Source organism: Pan troglodytes, chromosome 21, assembly GCF_028858775.2.
Source record: "Pan troglodytes isolate AG18354 chromosome 21, NHGRI_mPanTro3-v2.0_pri, whole genome shotgun sequence".
Classification (NCBI taxonomy): Eukaryota; Metazoa; Chordata; class Mammalia; order Primates; family Hominidae; genus Pan; species Pan troglodytes.
The window spans coordinates 20,075,772-20,092,937 of NC_072419.2; the positions used below are offsets into that span (position 1 = coordinate 20,075,772).

General features: G+C 35.2%; 1 protein-coding gene across 12 annotated transcripts in view; it reads right to left on the bottom strand.

Annotated features, from left to right (window-relative positions):
- TASP1 (taspase 1) overlaps nt 1–17,166 on the bottom strand; it is a 454,798-nt gene that overhangs the window by 372,963 nt on the left and 64,669 nt on the right. For 9 of the 12 annotated variants that reach the window (XR_010154230.1, XR_008541205.2, XR_676151.5 and 6 more), the window contains 2 exons: nt 12,414–12,493; nt 1,772–1,878 (listed from right to left, as the gene is read on the bottom strand). The exons of 1 other annotated variant lie outside the window; for it this stretch is intronic. Coding sequence is in view for 7 of the 11 variants with exons in the window: in XM_001135721.6 (XP_001135721.1) it covers nt 1,772–1,878; nt 12,414–12,493 (187 nt within the window). In the remaining 4 variants the exon portion in view is untranslated. The remainder of the gene's footprint in view (nt 1–1,771; nt 1,879–12,413; nt 12,494–17,166) is intronic. 2 more of the 12 variants (XM_054674398.2, XM_063802968.1) reach the window with 1 other exon arrangement.

Genomic DNA, 17,166 nt, shown 5'->3' on the forward strand with positions numbered 1-17,166 from the left:
ACAAATTAATGTGTATTTATATTAGGAAATATTAATCAGTAATAAAAAAGAATAAATCGGTGATACAATGTCTAATAAAAGCTTTCTGTGAAAGAAGCCAAACAGAAAAGAGTACATTCTGTATGATTCCATTTATATAACGTTCAGAGCAAGAAAAAGCATTTACTGTAATAAAAATCAGGACAGTGGCTGCCTTTAAGTTGGAGACTAACTGGAAAGCAGCATGAAAGAACTGGAAATATTCTATATCTTGATAGGTGTATGGTTTACATGGGCATATACGTTTATAAAAACTGATTAAATCATTTACTCTATGCAAATTTTATTACAATGTTTTTGGTTTTTTTTTTTTTTTTTTTTTTTGAGACAGGGTCTCACTCCATCACCCAGGCTAGAGCACAGTGACATGATCACGGCTCACTGCAGCCTTGACACCCCAGACTCAGGTGATTCTCCTACCTCAGCCTCCCGAGTAGCTGAGAGTACAGGTATGCACCACCATATCCAGCTAAATTTCTGTACAGATGGGGTTTTCCTTGTTGCCCATGATGGTCTCAACTCCTGAGCTCTAGTAATCCACCCACCTCAGCCTCCCAAAGTACTGTGATTACAGGCATGAGCCACTGCACCTGGCCTATCATGAATTTTTAAAAAGGCAAAAAAGTCCTAAATTCATTCACCCACACATCACATCCGATGCAGAAACCCAAGAAATAGACTATCCACCATCATATCAAGATCTACTTATTAATTTGTTCATCTGCCTTCTAAATTCTTATCCTTTGCCGGCAGAAAATTAAAAAGGTTTGTACCAAACTGATTGTCTTGTGGCAACACACCAAGAAAATATCTATCACTACAAAAGATGATGTATTGTGCATTCATACATAGGTAAACCATATAAAACTATGACGCAAAGGACAAAACAGTATCTAAGCCATTACGGAAGAACTAAACAATAAAGAATATTGATGAATGCTAAGGTACATCACATGACTATGTGACCTGGGACACCCATCATGAGCTGTATGCTAAGAAACCCCTAAGCCACAGGCTGAGCAAGAATGTTGTAGTTTTCAATTTCTTTCTATCCCTAAAAACGTCTGAATACAATATGTATATTTTCTTATACTTACACTCTACTCCCTAAACAGTCATGTTAAGAATCACTATCAGGAGCTGTAAGAACCAAAACAGTAGCCACGAGCCAAATGTAGCTATTCAGAAATTAAAATGAGGCAAGGACAAATGGAAAGCCGAATTTTTAATTTTATAAAATTTTAATTTTCTAATATATTAAACTGTTACAAAGATTTAAGTATACCTGTAATAACTTGGTATGTAAATTTACTATTTCACAGTAAATTTTTATGAAACATAAATACAGATCAAATATATCTAATAAAAATTTAGTGTTATAATTGAGATGTGGAAAACTCGAACTGGTTCTGAAGACTTAATACTAAAAACGATAATGTAAAATAGCTCATTAATAATTTTTCCCTGATCATATTTCAAAGTTATATTTTAGATCCACTGGTTTAAATAAAATATATTAAAATTAATTTCCCTTGTTTCTTTCTACTTTCTTTTTCTCTTTTATGAGCCTAATATTATGAACATATTTTTAATGTAGCTACTGAAAAACTTTAAAGTACATATGTGACACACATTCTATTTCTACTGAATTGTATCGTCCTAAAGCTTGTATCTAAATGCAGAAGATACATCATTTGATACATTAATTTGAATATTTCAAACACCACCTGACCTTTTCACTTGATTGTCTTCTTTTCTTTAGTTGCATAAAATCTGTTTCCACCCTTTCTGCCAGCTCTAGTTTCCTCTTGTTTCTTTTAAATGCAGCTAAACTGAATCCTATAAAATAAAAATAAAAAACATTAAATATAACATTTAAGAAATATTAGGGCAATGGGTCAAATAAGATATCTGAAGAGCCTTCCCAGAAGAAAATCCTTCAGTATGTTAAATTAAGGGTTTAAAAAGTCTTTTCAATGTATACAGGGATAGTAGGAGAATAAGAGAAATAAATTAAGATTTTAAAATTAAGAAAATATGGTCAAACCCAGAGAAACAAAGGAGTCCTGAAGGCAGATACTACCCTCAGGGCATCTGTTGATGCAAGCCTCCTCCAACTGTCGTTTTAAAGGTCTCTGCGCAAAGGAGGTAAGAGATGAAACTTGGGCACAATGCAGTATGAGAAAACACACTGGAGATTATCCACAAAGAAAGGAGAAAGTCTCAATGGTTGATATTCCCAGTGAATGGGCGAATGAGAAAAAAGCCACCAGGCACCAAAAAATAATAAAAAGTAAATAAAACATTTTTTAAACCAGAAAACTTGCAAATCTCAGCTTTGGTTCTAGATGTAAAGAGGAAACATCTCCCTAGAAATTTCATGACTAATGCGGGCATTTAGATAGACCTCAAGTAGAATTCTTATTACCTGTGAGATCCCAGGGTAAAAAAGTGATCAACAGTGCTTCAAAGGGCCTCCAAACACAAATGCAAATACTCCCCAGAAAAACAAACTGGCCTTAACTTACCCAGACCTCAAAGAACTCCCATGTTTCAATCAACATGTGCTCATAGTTTTAAAAGGAAAATTCATAAAACACATAAGAGATAAACTACCAAGAATAAAAGCCAGCTGAATATCAGAAAGCATAACCTGACCTGCAAAAATCTCAGATACTGGAATAATCAGATACAGAATATAACACACGTTTATGCTCAGAGAAAGAAAAGAAAGACATCAAAAACAGGATTAAGCAGCAAGATGATAAACTGACTAGGCTGAATTGAAGAACAAACAGAGCTTCAATCAATCAATAAAATAATCAAAATTTTAAAACTTGATATACAAATTTTAACAGCCAATTAGATCCAGCTGATAAGAGAAATTACAAACTGGAACATAACACTGACAAAGTTATTGAAGTTTTCTGATAATGGCAGACTAAGTTATTCAGAGTAATTATCCACAGAATATTCCTAAAAATGTTGGGTAAAATATTTAAAATACCACCTTAAAAGCATTCAAAACCTTACAAGCACTAAGCTAAATTCTTGGGTAAACTGAGGACTAAAGGTATTATTGCACTGTGAACATCTGCCAACACTAGCACACTTGCATTCGACTAAATGGCATCAAGAAGAGGGATACGTCAAGCCCAAAGCCCATTAAGAGTACAGAGTTTTATAGGAGACATTCCCCACAATAAACTGGGAATTTAAAGGGCTAATTCTCTTAGAGTAAAGCTAATCCATAACTGAGTCCATTACTCCCTCTATCTCAAAAGCAAATGCATGCAGGCAATATTGTCCCAGATGACAGCAGAGCATGAGACCGACAGAAGGTGGGGGGAGAAAACAGGGAGAAGGTAGAGAAAAAGAAGAACAAAGTATTCGAAAGAGGTGGGGAAAGAAAACTATCTCTGAGAAACTTTTGGTCTCATGGGGCCCTTGCATAGATTTACAAATATACACACTGTACAGTCCCAGAAGGAAAAGAAAGAGAGAAAGAGAAGATGGTTACTTGAAGAAATAATAGCTGAAAACTTGCCAAATTTGATGAAAGATATGAACACCCAAGATATAAACACCCAAGAAGCTCAAGGAACTCCAAGTAGGAAAACTGAGAGATCCATACCAAGGCACATTATAATCAAATTGTCAAAGGCCAAAGACAAAGAGAGAATCTTGAAAAGCAGATTATCACCTACTAGGGATCCCCAATAATATTATAAGCAGATTTCTCATCAGAAACTTTGGAAGCCAGAAACAGTGGGTTGATATATTCAAAGTGCTGAAACAACAAAAGCATCAACCAAGAACCCTGGAAGTGGCCAAACGATCCTTCAAAAATGAGGGGCAAATTAAAATACTCTCAGGTAAACAAAAACTGAGATAGTTCATTTTTACTGGATCTACCCTGCAAGAAATGCTGAAGGAAATCCTTCCGGTTAAAATGAAAGAACCTTAGACAGAACTCAAAGCTGTAAATAAATAATGATCTCTGATAAAGATAAATACATGGACAACTGTAAAAGCTAGTCTTACTGTAATTTTGGTTTCTAACTATGCTTTTTGTTTTCCACGTGATTTTATTTTATTTATTTATTTTTGAGACAGAGTCTCCCTCTGTCGCCCAAGCTGGAATACAGTGGCACAATCTGGACTCACTACAACCCCCGCCTCCCAGGTTCAAGCAATTCACTTGCCTCGGCCTCCCAAGTAGCGGGGATTACAGGCACGTGCCACCATGCCTGGCTAATTTTTTGTATTTTTAGTAAAGACAGGGTTTCACCATGTCGACCAGACTCATCTCAAACTCCTGAGCTCAGGTGATTTGCCCGCATCAGCCTCCCAAAGTGCTGGAATTACAGGCATGAGCCACCATGCCTAGCTTATTTTCTACATGATTTAAGAAATTAAAGCATTAAAACACTATCAGTCTGTTTTGAGACAGACAATGGAAAAAGATACAATTTTGCAAAAGAGGGTTGAGACAGAGCTGTATAAGAACAGAATTTTTATTTGTTATTGAAGTTAAGCTGGTCTAAATTCAAATTAGAGTGTTATAATTTTAGAATGTTAAATGTAATCCCCATTGTAACCACAAAAAAAAATAGCAAGACAATATACACAAAAGAAAATGAAAAGAGAACACAATAAACCAAGTAGATCTAAAAGATATAAACAGAACACTCTATTCGACAACAGAATTCACATTCTTCTCAAGTTCACTTGGGACATTTTTCCAAAATGTCCCATTTGTGTGTGAGCACAAATCAAATCTCAATAGATTGTAAAAGATAGGTATTGTACAATGTATCTCCTCCAACTACAACAGGATGGAGTTAGAAATCAATGGTAGAAGAAAACTGGAAAATGCACAAATTGTGAAAACTAAAATACAGAAAGAAATCACAAAGGAATCAGAAAATCCTTAGATAAGAGTAAAAATTAACACACCAAAACTTACAAAGTACATCAAAAGCCTTATGAAGGGAAAATTTTATGGCTATAAACACATTAAAAAATAAGAAAGATTTCAAACAACAACCTAGCTTTAAAACTTAAGGAACTAGTAAAAGAAGAATTAAACCCAAAGCTAGCAGAACAAGGGAAATAAAGATCAGAGTGGAGATAAATAAAATAGATAATACCAAAAAAATAGAGAAAAACAAATAAAACCAAAAGTTAGTTCATGGAAAACATTAACAAAATTTAAATCTTTAGCTAGATTAACTAAGAAAAAAAAAAACAAATTACTATAATCAGAAATCAAAGTGGGGACATTACTACCGATTCTTCAAAAATAAAAAGTATTATAGGCCAGGCACAGTGGCTCATGCCTGTAATCCCAGCACTTTGGGAAACCAATGTGGGTGAATCACTTGAATACAGGAGTTCGAGACCAGCCTGGGCAACATGGTGAAACCCTGTCTCTATAAAAAATACAAAAATTAGCCAGGCATGGTGGCATGCACCTGTAGTCCCAGCTACTCCAGCAGCTGAAATGGGAGAATCATCTTAGTCTGGGAAGTCAAGGTTGCAGTGAGCCATGTTTGCGCCACTGCACTCCAGCCTGGTCAAGAGCAAGACCTTGTCTCAAAAAAAAAAAAAAAAAATTATATCTCTATATACATATGTGTGTGTGTGTGTGTGTGTTGTGTATGTGTATACGTGTGTATGTATGTGTGTGTATATACACCTATGTGTGTGTATACACATATATACACGCACACATAGGTGTATATACACATATATACATGCACACATAGGTGTATATACACGCACACATAGGTGTATATACACATATATACATGCACACATAGGTGTATATACACATATATACACACACATAGGTGTATACATACACACACATAGGTGTATATATACACACACATACATACGCATGTATACACATACACAACACACACACACATATATATGTATATAGAGATATAATTTTTTTCAGACAACGTATATATGCATATATATGTACACACACATATAAATAAGAGAGTTCTATGAAAAATTGTGTACCCAAATATTGAATGGCCTAAATGAAATTAACAAAGTCCAATAACACAAAACCTACAAGACTGCATCATGAAGAAATAGAAAATTTAAATTAACCCATAACTAGTAAGGAGATTGAATCAATAATCCAAACTCTCCCGGCAAAAAAAAAATTCCCAGACTTCATGACTTCACTGGAGCATTCTACCAAACATTTAAACAACAAACACCAAAAACATTAACGAAGAGGAAACACTTCCAAAGTCATTCTATGAGGCCAGCACTATCCTAATACCAAAACCATACAAAGACACCATAAGAAAGCTATCAACCAATACCCCTTATGAACGTTGATGCAAAATTCCTCAACAAAATACTGCCAAACCAAATGCAGCAGCATATTAAAAGGATAATACACTATGACAAAGTGCAATTTATTCCTAAGAAGCAAAGGTCGTTCAACATATGAAAATCAATGTTATACACCAACATTAACAGGATGAAGGGAAAAAGCCATATGATCTTTTTTTTTTTTAACAGAGACAGGGCCTCACTATGTTGCCCAGGCTGGTCTTGAACTTCTGGCCTCAAGTGATCCTCCCGCCTCAGCCTCCCAAAGTGCTGGGATTATAGGCATAAGCCACCCCACCCAGCATGATCATAAATTGATGCACAAATAATCATGTTATAAAATTCAAAATTCTTTCATAGTAAAAACACCAAACCAGAAATAGAAAGAAACTACTTCAACATAAAAAAGCAAAATATGAAAAGCCCACAACTAACATCATATCTATGGTGAAAGACTGAAAGCTTTTCCCCTAAAATCAGAAACATGACAAGGATATGTACTTTTACCACTTCTAGTACTAGAAGTCCAAACCTAATATTAGAAGTACTAGAACTAGAAGTCCTAGAAGTACTGGAAGTCCTAGCCAAGGCAATTAGGCAAGGAAAAGAGGTAAAAGGCATTCAAATTGGAAAGGAGGAAATTATACTTGATCTTATACTTGGAACATCCTAAAGATCTCCAACCCCGTCCCCCAACAAAAACACACAAACCCACTAGAACTAATAAATTCAGCAAAGTTGTATGATACAAAATCAACACTCAAAAATCAGGTGCATTTCTATAAATTAACAATGAACAATTTAAAAAGAAATTAAGAAAGCAATCCCATTTACAATAGCATCGAAAAGTATAAAATGCTTAGAAAAAAACTAAAATCAAGGAGGCAAAATACTTGTATGCTGAAAACTACAAAACATTGCTGAAAGAAATTAAAGACGTTAATAATGAAAAGACACCCAGGTTCATGAATTGGAAGCTTTAATATTGTTAAGATGTCAGTACTACTTAAAGCAATCTACAGATTCAGTGTAATCCCTAACAAAATCCCAATAGTGTTGTTTTTTTTTTTAAGAAATAGAAATATCAATCCTAAAATTCATGTACAATCTAAAGGGACCCTAAATAATCAAAACAATCTTGGAAACAAAAAAAAAGTTGGAAGTCTCACTTCCTAATTTCAAAACTTACTGCAAAGCTACAGCAATCAAAACAGTATGGAGGCTGGGCGTGGTGGCTCACACCTGTAATCCAGCACTTTGGAGGCCGAGGCAGGCAAATCATTTGAAGTCAGGAGTTCAAAACCAGCCTGGCCAGCATGGTGAAACCTCATCTCTACTAAAAATACAAAAAAAAATTAGCCAGGTGTGGTGGTGGGCACCTGTAATCCCAACTACACAGGAGGCTGTGGCAGGAGAATTGTTTGAGCCTGGGAAGCGGAGGTTGCAGTGAGCAGAGGATCGCACCATTGCACTCCAGCCTGGGCAACAGAGTAAGACTCCATCTCAAAAAAAATATATATATATGGAAATGGCATAAAGGCCGTTACACGGAAAAATGCAATAGATTAAAGAGTTCAGAAATAAACTCTCACATATATGGTCAATGATTTGACGAGGGTACTAGCACCATTCAATAGGGAAACAACAGTCTTCAACAAACTGTGTTTGAAAGATTAGATAACCACATGCAAAAGAATGTAGTTAGACCCCCACTTTATACTATATTAAAAAATTAATTCAAAATGGATCAAAGACCTAAGTGTAAGAGCTAAAACTATAAATCTCTTAGAAAACAACATAGGGGAAAGGTTGGATATAACACCAAAACACAGACAATAAAAGAAAAAAATAGATAAAAATCTAAAAGACACAATGGAGTGAAAGACACAATCAATGGAGTGAAAAGGCAACTCGTGGAATGGGATAAGATATTTGCAAGTCATATCTGATAAGTGTTAACATCCAGAACATATGAAGAATTCCTATATCTCAACAAGAAAAACCCTGATTGAAAAATACGCAAAGGACTAGGATATATATTTCTCTAAGAAAGATATAAAAATGGCCAATAAGCACATGAAAAGACACTTTAACAGCATAATCATTATGGAAATGCAAATCAAAATCACAATGAAATACCAACTCACAGCCATTAGGATGCCAACTATTTTTTAAAAAGTAAAGGAAAGAACAAGTATTGGTAAGGGTATGGAGAAACTGGAACCCTGGTGCACTGTTGATAGAACATGAAATGGTGCAGCCACTATGGAAAACAGACAATATGGTGGCTTCTCAAAAAATAAAAATAGAATAACCATGTGATCCAGCAATTCCATTTCGGGGTACCCAAAAAAAATGGACAGCAGGGACTCAAACAGATATTTGCATAGCCATGTTCACAGTAGCATTATGCATGACAACCAAAAGGTAGTGTAACCCACGTATTCATCAGTGGATGAGTAGATAAACAAAATGTGGTATATACATACAATGAAATATTATTCAGCCTTAAAAAGAAATTCTGACACATGCTACAACATGGATGAACCTTGAAGAAGTCATGCTAAGTGAAATAAGCCAATTACAAAAGGACAAGTACTCTATGATTCCACTTATAAAAGCAGAATTCATAGAGACAAAAATGAACTAGCCAGGGACTAAATGGAAGGCACATGGGGAGTTACTGCTTAATGGGTACAGCTTTGGTGTTACGAGATGAAGAGGGTTCTATAGTTGATGGTACTGTTAGTTCCATAACAATAAGAAAATATTTAAAGCTACTGAACTATACCATTAAAAATATTTAAGATGGTAAATTTTATGTTATGTGTATTTTACCATAATTTTAAAAAGAACTACAAAAAAAGTACAAGAATGTTTACAGAAGCTTTATTCATAATAGCCAAAAATTGGAAACAACCCAGACATAAATGGGTAAATGGCTAAACAGTAGTAGTACCTCCATACCATGAATACTCAGGAATGAAAAAAAAAACAAGCTATTGATAAACACAACCTGGATGTTATCTCCAGAGAGTTATAGTGAGGAAGGAAAAAAAAAAAAAGCGAATACCAAAAGGTTACAGTCTGTATGATACCATTTATATTACATTCTTGAAATGACAAAATTATACAAATGTAAAATATATTAGTGGCTATCAGGGGTTAAGGTGGGAAAGAAGATAACATCACTGATTATTAGAGAACTGCAAATCAAAACCACAATGAGATACTATCTCACACCAGTCAGAATGGCTATTATTAAAAAGTCAAAAGATAAGACACTGGTGAGGTTGCGGAGAAAAAGTGCTTACACACTGCTGGTGGAAGTGTAAATTAGTTCAGCCATTGTGGAAAGCAGTGTGGTAATTCATCAAAGAGCTAAAAACAGAACTACCATTTGACCTAGCAACCCCATTACTGAGTATATACCCAAAGGAATACAAGTAGTTCTGTCATAAAGACACATGCATGTATCTGTTCACTGCAGCACTATTCACAACAGCAAATACATGGAATCAACCTAAATGCCCATCAATGGTAGACTGGATAAAGAAAATATGGTACATATACACCATGGAATACTATGCAGCCATAAAAAAGAGTAAGATCATGTCTTTAGCAGGAGCATGGATGGAGATGGAGGCCATTATCCTTAGCAAACTAACACAGGAACAAAAAATACCGCATGCTCTCACTTATAAGTGGGAGCCAAATGATGGAAACACATGGACACACAGAGAGGAACAAAAGACAGTGGAGCCTAACTGAGGGTGAAGGGTGGGAGAGGGGAAGAGGATCAGGAAAAATAACTAAAGGGTACTTAGCTTAATACCTGGGTGACTAAATAGTCTGTACAACAAACCCCTATGACATGAGTTTACCTATATAACAAACCTGTACATGTGCCCCTAAAATTAAAAGTGTTTAAAAAATAGGTATTAGGAAAATAAAATACAGAAAATGTGAAGGAAGAAATTATCCCAAAATTTTCTTTTAATTTCTCCAAATCTGAAGCATATAAATGTCCAGACTTAATGTGCAAAATGAGCACTCAACATAAAGAATTAAAAAAAAAAATGCCCCAAGATGCTTCATCGTGATCATCAAAACATGGGAATTAAGAGCTTCCTTCCAAAGAGAAAAAAATACACCACAATATTTGTGAGTCTTGCATAATAATAGCAAGACTGGAAACCAGATGATAAGAGAACAATTTCCTCAAAAACCTAAGGGAAACTGATTTTCAGTCTCGTATGTACTGAATAAGGAATAAAACAAGGAAGAAAAGCACATGAGATCCAGGAAACAGAGAACCTGATACTGGAGAGAGGCGAAGGAGATCACAAGGTGAAGCAAGGCACAGTCCAGGATGGCAGCCACACAGCAGACCTAGTAAGACTCGAGACTGGAAGGGGCCAGGTGGCCTGTCTCCAAGGGAAAAAAAGGGAACTGACAGATGACCTAATTCGTTTGCCTGATATAAGGACTGTAAAATAAGTTCCACTGGAAAGACTGTTAAGACATAATTAGTGACAGGGATCATGGGAATTTAAAACTCTCATATTTCAGCCCTACTGCTACACACACATTTCTCTTCCCTCTAGCCTCCCTATATTACAACTTTCAGCATTACATGAATATTCATTCTGAATATAATTTTTTTTTAGACACAAGGTCTCGCTCTGTCACACAAACTGGAATACAGTGGTGCAATCATAGCCCACTGCAGCCTCAAACTCCTAAGCTCAAAGGATTCTCCTGCCTCAACCTCCCAAGTAGCTGAGAGTACAGGAGTGCACGACCACACCTGGCTAATTATACCCTATTTAACTTAGTTGGTTTCCTTGGAGTTAATCCTCACTTTTTCATTTGATTACTTAAATTATATTCACAGATTTCAGTGATAAAAATAAAATTTTTATTTAAAAAATAGTGTTTTTAATATTTCTTTCTCATTTTATGCAAATATTTTTAAATAGACATATACACAAACATATACATATTTATAACTTCATTTTTCACTCTTTTAAAGTCATTAGATTCAATCATTATCAGAGATTAGTCTTCACAACAATTTCTAGTTACTTCATAACATTTCATTATAAGAATATATGATCATTTATTTACTCATATTCCTGTGTTGGGTATAAGATTTTTTTCAAAATTTTGTATATTCTTAATAATGCTCACTTGAGCACCCTTCTACATAAATCTGTGTCTATCTCCAGTGACAGGTTCCTAGAAGCAGAACAAGGCTTTTAAAGCTCTTTATCTGTACTACTTAGTTGTCCTCTAAAATCTCTGCCAATTCACATTTATACTTACAATGTACTATGGTTATTTAACCAAACACTTACCAGGAGTAATATGTTTTAAATCTTTCAAAAGTTAAAAGGGAACAAATTTAACATGTACTCATTTTAATTTGAATTTGCCTGTCAGTTACGTTATATTATCTACTTAGGACTTTTGATCATTTTTATATTGGGCAATTACTTGTATTTGTGTTGTTTTTAATTTGGTAAATTTCTTCATAGATTAAGGATATTTATCCCTTTGTCATATTTGTGATAACTGTTTTTCAGTTTAACTCTTATGTAGTCACACCTTTGTTTTTCCTTCCCTTGCATTTGTATCTAAAAAGTCCTTCCCTCAGCTCAAGGACTGTTAAATATTGACCTATATTTTCTTCTCTCTCTCTCTCTCCATCTCTCTCTCTCATTGAAGGGTGGTATTAATGTTTTATTAGTAGTAATTATTTTAAGTAATCTCTAAAAGGGATCTTTTAGTAATACTTTTATAAAAGCATAAGGAAGCAGTGAGAAGACCTCAGGAATACAAAGGTGGTTTAAAATGAAATAACTTTCTACGTATCTTTTAACTACAAATCTTTCAACATATAAGTATTCTTCCATAAATATCTGTACTACATGGGTCATAACAGAAGCAATATTATACTTTAGGTATATATGCTCATATAGCTTAATTTTTTTTAAGTTTTTACTCACTTGTGGTCATGATGTTAGGAGGGCAAGAGGGTATTCCATGATCTACTGCCCATCTGTAGGCTCCTTCTCCAACTAAAAAGCTAACAACAGAAAAATTATTTTTAAAATTCACAGTGTCATCTTCTCCTACATATTCAATAAATATAGGTAATATGGTGAGGCAGTTGAGAAAAAGTCTTGCATATGGACATAATTCCAGATTTACCTCAAAGTAATAAGATGACTGCATGCTAAAAAATTCCTGAAAATTTTTCTCCAAATTAGAAATTTTACAATTGGAATGTTACAATACCATTTGCAATAACTAACTAGTAAAAATTGGCAAACTCAACATAATAAGATGTAAAAATGGTTGACTTCTCAGTAGAAAACATTAAGATTTATCTTGGACCAACAGGGTTCTCAGTTAATGTCACAAGATTGGTTACTCAAATTAACAGTTTACAATTAAGTGAATGCCTTCAGATTTGGCATTATTACCTAGCAGAATACCTGGATCCATCCAAAATTAGTGGGTACATCTGGAGATGCCCAAATATATATGCTTACATTACTAAGCCTTGATGCAACGAAAATACATACATAACCTTCAGAATCACTTTTACTGTGGTAAGTACTATGGTATGTCCCAAAAGTAACTTTTAAGTCCTAAATAGCAAGTTTTAATATAACAAAGTGGATAAAAGGATATTGCTAGCTAAATATAAAAGACTTGTTTTCAAAGATTTCAAATAGCATGTAGGATAATTACCCCATTCCCTAAGTAATTTGACTAAGCAAATAGTAATAGCAAGCAGTTACCATAATAATTAATCACTCCATCTTCTTCCATAGCCAACTTCTTAAAGATCTCAGCCAGCTAGTAATGGATTCCTTGAACTTGTGCCTACTTGCTAGTTTTCCACTCCCTATTTTTTTGTTTCTGTTATTTTAATCATTCCAACATTAAAAACTCGAAGTAATACATATTGAAGTCTTAAGATTTGACTGCTAATAAGACCAGTGACAGACTGGCAAAACAAAATCTAAGTAGACCCTCAGAAACATATCCAAATGGTTCCAATGGGAAACCAAATGGTTAATCTCAATAACTGCTTTCTAATATACATAAAGATGGGGATGGAGGGACTATTTTAAATAGAGAGGAGAGAAGGCCAATGAGAATAAACAACTTTACCTCTTCAAAATTCTACTTTAAAAAAAAAATTCTAAAGGATTCTAAGAATAGAAAACAGTTTTTCCTATTCTTGTACGAAATGAAATCCACTCCAAAGAAAAGCCGTCACATAAACTTCAAATGTTAAGATGACTGAAATAGGAGCTTGGATGCAAATTTGAACTGTCCTGATGGCATTTTTAGCATTTCCTTCTTCTAGGGAAAAAAAACTGATAAAAGAAATAATTCTGTTCATGAGAAGATGTAAAAGAGAAGCTGAAGTAGTAAACTACATGATCAAGACAAAAGTTTGGAGTTAATCTAATATTCTCAGCACTCTCATTGGTCACTTTGGGTTCAATTCCAGTATCTGGAATCAGTGAGGGGCATTTTACAAAATATTCTTAGCTTTATTTTATATATTTTTTAATCATTCGAAGGTTTGATTCTAAGTAAAATCAATTTGCTATTGTCAACTCTTTAAGTTTTTAAATACTTCGGGCACTGTAAAATATTCATAGGAAGGCAAATAGTTGGATGTCATCTTATGGATAAGGATACTAACTATCTACCCTTTCCTTAACATAAAAAAGTATTGTATAGTAGGTCATCATCACACAAAATATCATATAATTGCTTTTGAAATCATTTTAGCAGAAGCTTTTACTAAAAACTATACTGACATGTCAAAAAAATCACATTTCTAAACATTGAATGCAGCACCGATTCAAATTTCTCTCAAGCATTCTTCTGATTCTCCGAGGAGGAAACTTTTAGAAAAGGTTCACGCCAATCTACTTCAAAGTCCCATTGACTCTACCTTTATAACATATCTGGAATCTGACCACTTCTCACCACCTCCACTGCTACCACCTTGGTCTGAGCCACCATCATCTGATACCTACAATGCTGCAGTGGCCCCACTATTTTTATGCTTGCCTTGCCCTGTATTCCCTGACCTCAGTCAATTCTCAATACACCAGCCACTAAAATCCTTGTAAAATACAAGTCAGGTAATGGCACTCCTCTTTCAAAATCCTGTAAAACCTCTTGTGAGGACCAGTGTAAAAACTAGGGTCTTTTTAAAAATCTACAAGCTCCCATGGAATCTGATCCTTACCACTCCCCAGTTCATCTCTTATTCCTCTTACCTCCTTGTGTACTCTACTCAATGTCGTGTAAAGCCACAAACATACCAAGGAGGCTCCAGCCTCAGGGTCTTCACCCTGAATGTTCCCTCTGTCTGGCTCTTTCCCTATTTCCCAAATGGGAAATTCCTTCACATGCTCAAATATCCCTCCTTCATGAGGCTTCCTTAAAAATGCATCCCACTACCCTGCACTCCTCTACCCAGTACTCACAATCTCCTTATCCTGCTCCTTTTACCTTCTTCCACCTTCTAACATATTACATAATTGATAATTTACACATTGTATCTGTTAGTTTATTTCTGTATAAATTCCTTAAAAGCTTCGAGCTTCATAAGGGTGGAGATCTTCGTTTCTTCATCAACATATCTCAAGCATTTAGAACAGTGCCTAAAGCATACTAAACATTAAATAAAAATTGTCAAGATATTAAACAATAGAGTGTCAAACTTCTCTAGATTAAAGGACAGCATTTTCCTTGTGTTATACCCATCTTCGTTTACATTAAAGCAGATCTAAATGGTTACAAAACAAAAAGCAACACTCTACTGAAACCACCACGGAGGTGAGGTAATTAAAACTCTCAGCTGGACGCAGTGGCTCACACCTGCAATCCCAACACTTTGGGAGGCCGAGGCAAGTGGATCACTTGAGGTCAGGAGTTTGAGACCAGCCTGGCCAACATGGTGAAACCCTGTCTTTACCAAAACTATAAAAAAATATGCCGGGTGTGATGGCACGCACCTGTAATCCCAGCTACTCGGGAGGCTGAGGCAGGAGAACCGCTTGAACTCGGGAGGTGGAGGATGCAGTGAGCCAAGATCGTGCCACTGCACTCCAGTCTAGGTGACAGAGTGAGACTCCATCTCAAAAAAAAAAAAAAAAAAAAAAAAAAAACTCTCAAGAACTGAGCTGCAAGTGCTGACAGAGAAAACACCCTGAAACGGACTATCTGGGCAAATACGGTGATAGGAATTACAATCTCATGGATGTACTCATGTGAATTACAATCTCATGGATGTTCTCATGGATGGGAACCTCCCATTTTCAAAGAATCATGACTATAATCAGTCTAAAATGTGTAATTTAGTGGTTCAGAAAGCGCTCAAGGATCTTCAGGAACCCCAGTAATCAAAATACATTGTTTTCAAAGAGAAAGATATGGGAGAACATAACTAATTCTCTGGACTCAAGAACTGATTTCCATTTTATCTATGACTTCTTTACTCTTCATAAATACAAAAAACTGAAGAAAGATAACTTCGGTTATTGATTATTTAAAGCTTATCAACACATAAAATGCAAATAAAGAAAAACTTGCTATATTTGGAAATAACATATAACAACCAAATTATAACTGTTCTCTTTTGGACTGTTTTAATTTTTTTATTATTGAAATGTTCTAACATATACAACTGTGTTCCCCCAAAATTCATAGTTTGAAACCTCACCCCCAAGGTATTGGGATGGCATTAGGAGGTGGGGCCTTTTGGGAGGTGATTAGGTCATGAGGGTGAAGCCCTCTTGAATGGGATTAGCCCTCTTGAATGCCCCCTTTAATGGGACACTGAATCCCCTAGCTCCTTGATCTTGAACTCCCCAGCCTTCAGGACTGTGAGAAACTTGTATTGTTTATAAGCTAACTAGTTTATGATATTAAGGTGTTTTGTTATAGTAGAAACTCTCTAGAGTTCACTGTCTAAATGTAATATAGTTTTAAAAAATTCCCTGAGTACCCTAAATCAACATAACCAAATTTATCATGTTTTTACTTTGAGCTTATTTACATGTGATCCAAATATTTCTAGTCATCTAATTTCTATTATAATCTAGAAAGTGAACTTCCAGGTATGTGAGAGATTTTTCACTTCTGGACAAGATGGAGTAACAGGGAACAAAGTTACCCTCTTATTTGAAGTGGTGAAAAAAACAAAAGACAAAATATAGAAAATAACAGTTTTCAGACGTAAGACATTAGGCAACATAGGACAGTAATCCTTGAGAGAAAGGAAAACAAGGTAAACCTTGTGACTGCCTTACTGCAATCATAGAGTTCACCTTCATTACTGCCTAGAGAGTTTCTAAACCACAGCACAGCAGCTCCAGCGGTATCTCTGAGTTGAAGTGACATAGTCGGGCATCCAGAGAGGCCATGTAGCCAGAGTTCACAATACCAGAGAGGAGAAAGCTGCATATAGAGAGTACGCTAGAGATCTGCAGAGAGTATCCCTCTAAGCTTCGGCTAAGTAGAGATCAGTGAATGTGTAAGAAGAAATTACCCAAAGCACTGGAACAAATGAAATGAAAGTTTTTAAAAAAAAAAAAAGAAACAAAGTCCCCAAGTTCAGACAGCCAGGAACAACAGCTCCTGCTCCCACCAGCCAAAGTAAAGGCCTCATTCTAGGTGCATCTGTTATAATACTTTGAAAGATTCTACCTCAATAGCAAG